Source organism: Pelophylax lessonae, assembly GCF_965119305.1.
Source record: "Pelophylax lessonae genome assembly, chromosome: 6".
In the NCBI taxonomy this organism is placed as follows: Eukaryota; Metazoa; Chordata; class Amphibia; order Anura; family Ranidae; genus Pelophylax; species Pelophylax lessonae.
This window is the reverse complement of record NC_138773.1, coordinates 50,368,792-50,376,976: the sequence shown is the minus strand read 5'-3', so window position 1 is coordinate 50,376,976 and position 8,185 is coordinate 50,368,792. Positions and strand designations below refer to the sequence as shown.

The window sequence follows — 8,185 nt, the reverse complement described above, 5'->3', positions numbered from 1 at the left end:
ATGCTTGTATACCTCTGGGAGTTAGTTGTGCTTATCCACTAAGGAATCATGTATCTATGTACTGCTTGGTTGGAATGATCCAAACTAGCTCTGTATTGGTGCTCTGGTTACAGCACAGCACATACACATTGTATACCATTATAGATATAACTTGTCCTGACTTACAATACACATGAGCTGGGAAGGAATGGTGAGACTCCTCCGACAGCTAAGGAGGCACAGGTTACTTATATTTATATAAAACTGGGGAAAAGGAAGACTGTAATATTGCCTATAACCATTCATGTTTCTGCATTTATCTTTCAACCTGCGGTGGAAAAATGAAAACTGGAATCTGTGTGTTTGTCAAGCTTCACGCTTCTCCGCTTAAGCCTTTATAAATGAAGCCTTTAAAGTCCAAAATCTTACATACTTCTCTGTTATAAAGGCACCTGACCCAGAGGTGGACGAGAAAAGGGGGAGAGACAGCAGTCTTGCCATCAAAACACGGTGGAAGATTCTAGGCTTTCCGTGTCTGCCTGTGGTTTTTGCAGGTCCTCTTGTGCATCAAAGGCTTTGTCTACGATGTATATTTGGCATTCAAGGGGGATTTCATTCCTGTGTTAAAGCAAACGAGAGAGCTGGTAAGTTCATCCTAAATTGATATCCCTTATACAGTATATTACTAAAAGTATGTGCACATGCCTCTAAATTGACATTTTAGACAATTGTGCTCCTTCAACCTTGTGGTAAAAGTCTGCAGAAAGACAATTTTTGTTCCAGCATGACTGTACCCCTGTGTACAAAGATAGCTCCATAAAGACATGGTTTGATAAGTTTAGTGTAGAGAAAAGTTCACCTACTGAACTGTAGGAGAAATTAGAACAGCATTTGCAAGCCAGGTCTTCTCACATCAGTACCTCACCTCCCAAATGCTCTTCTGGGTGAATGGGCATAAATGCCCACAGACACATTCCAAAATCTTGTGGACAGCCTTCGCAAAGCAGTGGAGGCTGTTACATTAACGTTAAAACTTAAGTTGAGGCACTTCATAATAATTCCTATAGTTTTATAATTTTTGGAATGAGATGTAGCTCATATAATGGTCAGGTGTCCACCAACTTTTGGTGTAATGTCTCTGGGATCCTACTAGTGAGATTTCTGCGCTAAGTTTCTGGGTCTGCACATCTGTTGTGCCAATTAGGAGAGGCTCTTACTCTCTCTGCTAAAAGTATATTTATTTTATATTATGGAGAATGGTTAATGGGAACATCCAGAAAACTCCCTGAGCACCACTAACAGAATCCACCAGAGCACCACTAACAGAAAGGTAAAGAACACCAATGGGGGACTCAGCACACTAGACTCCTATTGTAACTACAACAGCACTTTCAGGATGACTGAAACCATAATAAAAAGCTCTATGTTGGTAAATTTGATAAAGTTATGTTTAAATACAGATTAAACTTTTTAAAATATCTGATATTGTAGCAAAAGGGGTAAAATATCAAGTTGTACATTGTTGTTATTATTATTATGATCCATTATACTTGTGAAAACCTGCAGATTTTGTCCATTACTCCACTCTATTAAGGGTGCCTCTGTCGCATGATCCCCTGAGGGTTCTTTTCTCTCCACCCCAAGCACAACCAATGATGAGAGTGCAGGAATCCTGAGAGCCTGGTTCTTTGCTGTTCAATTGTTTCTTGTAATGTACCCTGGCCACCCATGTCCACTGACCTTTGTTTTAAACCATTAGGCACGAGTATGTAATTGATATGTCAGAATAAAAAAAAAACAGTGCACAACCAATAATGATTGGGCAGAAATCCTGTGAGCCTGGCTACTTGCTGCTTGTGACAAAATTGAAGTTTTGTATGTGACAAAATTGACGTTTTGCCTGTAAGGGAGAGGGATAGTTGTCAACAATGTCTCTCCAGAGGTGGGAAGATTTGGTCCCAAGTTGCCATGCTTAGATGTGTACTTCTTGTGACAGATGCTAATGTCATCAGCTCAACCCTTTGTCTTCCAGACATCATTGGATATGCTGATTTACCCCTCTGTTTGATAATGTGTATTGTATTTCATGAGCTCGAGGATGGCCGTCTTCCAGTTAATTGGCTCAGGTTGATTGAGTCATTGTCATCTGTTAACAGTTTATGGTCGTTATTCCTTAGAAATGTTAATGAACTCCCATTGCTTCTGTTCAGAGGGCTAGATAATTAGTTCAGTTCTCGTATACAATTTCATCTGCATGGGATGGTGTGGTCATTCAACCCCTGACCTGTATGTAGTAATTTGATATGGAAGGGGGATGTGCTCATGTGTGTATAAATTGAGTGTGTGTCTGTTCAATAAACAGTTTGTTTTACCCCTTCATGAAGTCTGGACTTGGGGGATTGGGAGCTATTTTCACTTCTTGATGGTATTTTCACTGGGATTTCGGGAGAATCTGCACAGATCTCTCTCATTGAGACTATAGGATCCGTTACACTTCTCAACTGTGTCTGGTAATGATACTTGGTCACTGATGTCCCATGACTTTTTTTCTTAAATTGTTAGGCATGGAAATGCAATTAATATGTCAGACGCAAAGAGTGATTGTGCAGGAATCCTAAGAGCCTGGTTACTTGCTGCTTACGTAAGTCTGGTAATGTTAGCCTGGCCATCTATGTCCCCTGACTTTTGTTTTAAACTGTTAGGCGGGGATTGCTAAGCCATCAGGAGGCACTAAATACCACATTAGCTGATGAAGTGGCATATTAGCTATGACTGTCTTTGATGTTACCAACAAATATCTAATCAATATTTCTAATGACTCTGACCACTCCATACTACCAAGGGCACCTCTGCCGCATAACTCCCTAAGGCACATATGTCAAACACAAGGCCTACAGGCCGAATCCTTGTCATGTGGCCCTCCCAGCCAGCCTCGCAGCCAAAACATAGCGGAACTCCCTCCAGCTCTCACCCTCTGCTCCTGCTTGCAGCTGAGACTTGTAAACACAGAAGCCTTCTGTGTTTACATGGGGAAGCTTTGCTTTCAGCATCTTCTGGATGTAACAGATTCCTCACAGCGGGGCATTGCAGGGACATCTCTCCAGAATGTGAAAGTCAGAAGGATCTCCCTGCAAGGCGAGACAGAGCCATCTACACAGGAAGGTATAACAGAGCCAAATACATGGGTAGTAGAGACAGCCACACAGTGCAGTATTAGAACTGCCTACATAGGGAATTACTAGAGCCGGGCCAGGTAGGTGCGGGGGATGTTGGTGTTGCAAACTGTGCACAGTGCACCCCTAAACCCTGCACACTCTGTACACAGCGCAACCATGAACTCTGCACTCTGTACATAGTGCACCCCCTAACCCTGCACTCTGTATGTAGCATAATTCTGAACTCTGTACATAGAGCACCCCTGGAACTGCACGCTGTACATAATGCACTACTGAACTCTGCACTCTGTACGTAACGAATGCCTGACCTCTGAACTCTACACATAACAAAATCCTGACCCCTGCACCATGTACGTAGCGTATTCCAGAACTCTGCACTTTATACGTAACAAACTCCTGACTGCTGCACTCTGTGCGTAGCATATTCCTGAATCCTGCACTCTGTACATAGCATAATACTGAACCCTGTGCTCTGTACGTAGCGCATCCTATTGTGCCCTTTGAGGGCCCTTTGTTGCCCTTTGAGGGCAATCATACTGCTGATGTGGCCTGCAATGAAATTGACACCCCTTCCCCAAGGGTTGTTTTCTCACCACCAACGAGCACAAATAATAGTGAGTGTGCAGGAATCCTGGGAGCCTTGTTACCAGCTGCTCAACTGTGTCTGATAATGTAACCTGGCCATCTAAGTCCCTTGATCTTTGTTTTGAACTGTTAGGCACAGGCATGTAACTGACATGTAAGACTCAAAGGACAGTGCATAAATAAGAGTGATTTTGCAGGAATTCGGAGAGCCTGATTACCTCCTACCCAAATTTGTCTGGTAATGCTAGTCTTGCCACATATGTCCCTTGACCTTTGCTTTAAACCCTTAGGCAGGGGCATGTAATTGATATGTCAGACTAAAAGGAACCAGTGCACAACCAATAGTAATTGTGCAGGAATCCTGGGAGCCTGCTTACTTGCTGATCAACTGTGTCTGGTAATGTAACCTGACCATTATGTCCCCTGACCTTTGTCCTAAACGGTTAGAGATGTGCTGAGGATTAAAAAAGTAACAGGTGATCAGCTCTGCTACCTTAATGCAAAATTCCCAAAATAGAATATAAATTCACATAAGTGTATATGGTATATGTGCCAAGTAATCAATGTTAGTCCAATAATCAACGACAATCAGTGGATGATACAACTCAAATCCTTGTGCAATGGTGATTGAATAATATGCTTAATAAATAGATATGAAAATATAAAAAAATTAAAGAGTCCTTAGGTGCATATATCAAAACATTCCTTATGTTCAAATAACCAAAGTGCTGTAGTGCTCCACTTTCTTGATTGAAAGTTCTGGTGCTCCCCCTTGTGGTTCCCTACTTACCACTGGCAGATGGATAACCAGCGTTGCATATAATCTCTTGTTGTATGTCCCGAGATCCTAATAGTAGCAGCCTTTTGGATAGCAATATTGGGAGAAATCCTTTATATCAGTAATTCATAGATCCAGGGTGCCCTCCAGTCTATTAGCCTCAATCTTCTCTGGGTTAAGATGCTGATCTTCCCTGCACAGAATCTTTAAAGTGATATAGATATAAATATATATATATATATATATTATTATTTTTTTTTTTTAAAACATGTATATATCTTATGGGGTCCCCCACCGACGCTTCTGGCTCCTCTTGCCTTCAGAGTGCCCCTCCTCCAATGAAGCAGATAGCCGCACTCCACCTCACGCTCTCCCACGCTTTTCCTAAAGGGAAAACTTTCCCTGGGAAAGTGCGGAAGAGCGCGAGGTGGAGTGCGGCTATCCGCTTCATTGGAGGAGGGGCACTCTGAAGGCAAGAGGAGCCAGAAGCGTCGGTGGGGGACCCCAGAAGATATATATATGTTTTAAAAAATATGTATATATCTATATCACTTTAAAGACTCTGTGCAGGGAAGATCAGCATCTGAACCCAGAGAAGATTGAGGCTAATAGACTGGAGGGCACCCTGGATCTATGAATTACTGATATAAAGGATTTCTCCCAATATTGCTATCCAAAAGGCTGCTCCTATTAGGATCTCAGGACACCGTTATTGCTCGTTATTGGAAACAATCTATTGTTCCCTCCCATCTGGAGGTCGTTAAACAGGTTAACTCTCAATACTCCCTGGAAAAGGCTTACGCATTTTCACTTCTTCGTGGTCCAAAGTTCCACAAAGACTGGTCAACGTGGTCACAAAGTCATTAGTATGTTCCATCCTGTTGAAAACTCTAATATTGTTTTATGCTCTTGGTTCCGATTTACGTTTTGGCATTTGTTGTTGTTGTTATACACTACTACTTTGTAACGTGGCATTTTCTACAATAATGTCTTTGTATGTTTGTTCCCTGTTGTATGCAAAATTATTCAATAAAAATATTGAAAAGTATTAGGATCTCAGGACATACACCAAGAGAATATATGCAACGCTGGTTATCCATCTGGCAGTGGTAAGTAGGGAACCACAAGGGGGAGCACCAGCACTTTAATTCAAGAAAGTGGAGCACTACAGCACTTTGGTTATTTGCATATAAGGATTGTTTTGATATATGCACCTAAGGACTCTTTATATTTTTTATATTTTTATATCTATTTATTAAGCATATTATTCATTCCCCATTGCACAAGGATTTGAGTTGTATCATCCACTGATTGTCGTTAATTATTGGACTAACATTGATTACTTGGCACATATACCATATACACTTATGTGAATTTATATTCTTTTTTGGGAATTTTGCATTAAGGTAGCAGCGCTGATCACCTGTTGTTCATTTTTCACTTTAAAGGCACTAGCACTTTATCTTTAAGCAGCAGCTACAACCGTATATTTATTATCACACCATTTATAATTATTTATTCACTATTTACCATAAGCGCGAGGTCAAACCCCCCATGTGCTGAGGATTGCTAAGCAATCAGAAGGCACTGAACCTTTGTTAAACACCACATTAACTGAGGAAGTGGAGTGTTAACCAAGAAATGGGTCTTTGGAGTTATCAACAAATGTCTATTTAACCACTTCCCGCCGGCCCTATAACAGAATGACGGCGGGAATGTGGTTGTGTTATCCTGACCGGACGTCATATGACGGCGGCAGGATAACACAGCTCTGGGTGATCGGTGATGCGAGGTGTCAGTCTGACACCCTGCATCTCCGATCTCGGTAAAGAGACTACTGACGTAGCTCTTTACCATGTGATCAGCCGTGTCCAATCACGGCTGGTCACATAGTAAATAGGAAGAGCCGTTGATCGGCTTTCCTCAGTTCGTGCCTGACAGGCACGAGTAAAGGAGCGCCGATCGGCGGCTCCCCTGACAGGGGGGGGGGGGTCGGCACTGGTAATCAGATCATTGATTACCAGTGCAGACCCTCGGGGGGGGGGATGCCACTAGATCCACCAGGGATGCCCACTATGACCCCAGGGATGCCCACTATGGCCACCAGGGATGGCAATCAGGGCTCAGGGAGCCCCCCATTGCCCTCCCCATCAGTGCTGCCCGCCAGTGTCCTCCCTATCAGTGCTGCCCACAAGTGCCCATCATTGCCATCCTTTAGTGTCGCCCACCAGTGCCCATTATTGCCCACCAGTGCCGCCTATCAGTGCCCATTAGTGCCCATCAGTGCCGACCGTCAGTGCCGATCAGTGCCGCTCCATCAGTGCCCATCAGTGCCCACCAGTGCCGCCTATCAGTGTCACCTATCAGTGCCACCTATCAGTGTCCATCAATGCCACCTATCAGTGCCCAGCAATGCTGCATATCTGTGCTACCTATCAGTGCCGCCTATCAGTGCCACCCCATCAGTGCCTCCTCATCAGTGCCTGTCAGTGCAGTCTCATCAGTGCTCATCAGTACAGGAAAAAACGTATTTACAAAATTGTATAACATAAACAAAAACATTTTTTTTTTTCAAATTTTTCGGTATTTTTTTATTTGTTTAGCAAAAAGGAAAAAACCCACAGGTGATCAAATACCACCAAAAGAAAGCTCTATTTGTGGGGGGAAAATTACATAAATTTGGTGTAGGTACAGTGTTGCATGACCGCGCAATTGTCATTCAAAATGCAACAGCGCTAAAAGGGGAAAATTGGCCTGGGCAGGAAGGGAGGGAAGTGCCCTGTATTAAAGTGGTTAATACTTCTCCTGATTTTGACCCTTCCATGACCATCACTCCATACTCCCAAGGAACCCTCTGACAAGTCAGGTGTTTTTTTTATTTCAGCACGCACGAGCATGGCCAAAGGGAACCTCTGACACATGAGGGTTTTTCTCTCCGCCAACAAGCGCACCCAAGAGTGAGTGTGCAGGAACCCTGAGAGCCTCATTACTTGCTGCTCAACTGTGTCTGGTAATGTAGCCTGGCCATCTGTTTGTTCCCTGACCTTTGCACCAAGCTCTTATAGGCATGTATTGTAAATGGTTTGTCTGATATACAACAAATTGTACAGTGTTTGTGCAGGAATCCTGAGAGCATGGTTACTCAACTGTGACTGATACTCGGAGAGGCTTTACAGACCAGGGAGGTTTAAAAAAAAGAAGCACATGGAGCAGACTGCTAAAGTCATAGGAGAACAGCAAACTAAAATAGGAAGCTTTGTTGTTTGATTATTGTGTGTGTGTTTTTTTTATTAAATAAAGATATAATTTGTTTTTATGTAGCTTTTTTACGGAGTATTAGCTTAGTGAAATTGTTACAGTTGACTGTTTTTAAATGTTATACAATACCATCTTCTTCAAACAATACTGAATAATGTAGACTGAACACAAGCCCTCTCTTGCCATCTCCCATGGATAATAGATGTTATGTAACTTATAAGAAGATCACAGATGGTTTTTAAATAATCTAAAGCTGGCCTGCAGCTTTTTATCTTTTCCTCTATAGTAAAATGCTCAGTTGGCGGAAGTGATTTTATTATGAAGAGATGGGACTAAAGCGCGAAGTAGTGGAGGGGGGGAGCAGTAAGCTCCGTGCAGAGATGTATGTATGTAGGGCCTGTGATATTAA

At 42.6% G+C, this 8,185-nt stretch overlaps 1 protein-coding gene across 2 annotated transcripts in view; it reads right to left on the bottom strand.

Moving 5' to 3' along the window:
- Positions 1 to 321: 321 nt before the first annotated feature.
- RGS11 (regulator of G protein signaling 11) overlaps positions 322 to 8,185 on the bottom strand; it is a 259,340-nt gene continuing 251,476 nt past the window's right edge. Inside the window, exon 19 of one of the 2 annotated variants that reach the window (XM_082260013.1) lies at positions 322 to 597. In XM_082260013.1, coding sequence (XP_082116139.1) covers positions 480 to 597 — 118 coding nt within the window. In that variant the 3' untranslated portion in view covers positions 322 to 479. The remainder of the gene's footprint in view (positions 598 to 8,185) is intronic. The other variant, XM_082260014.1, reaches the window with a different exon arrangement.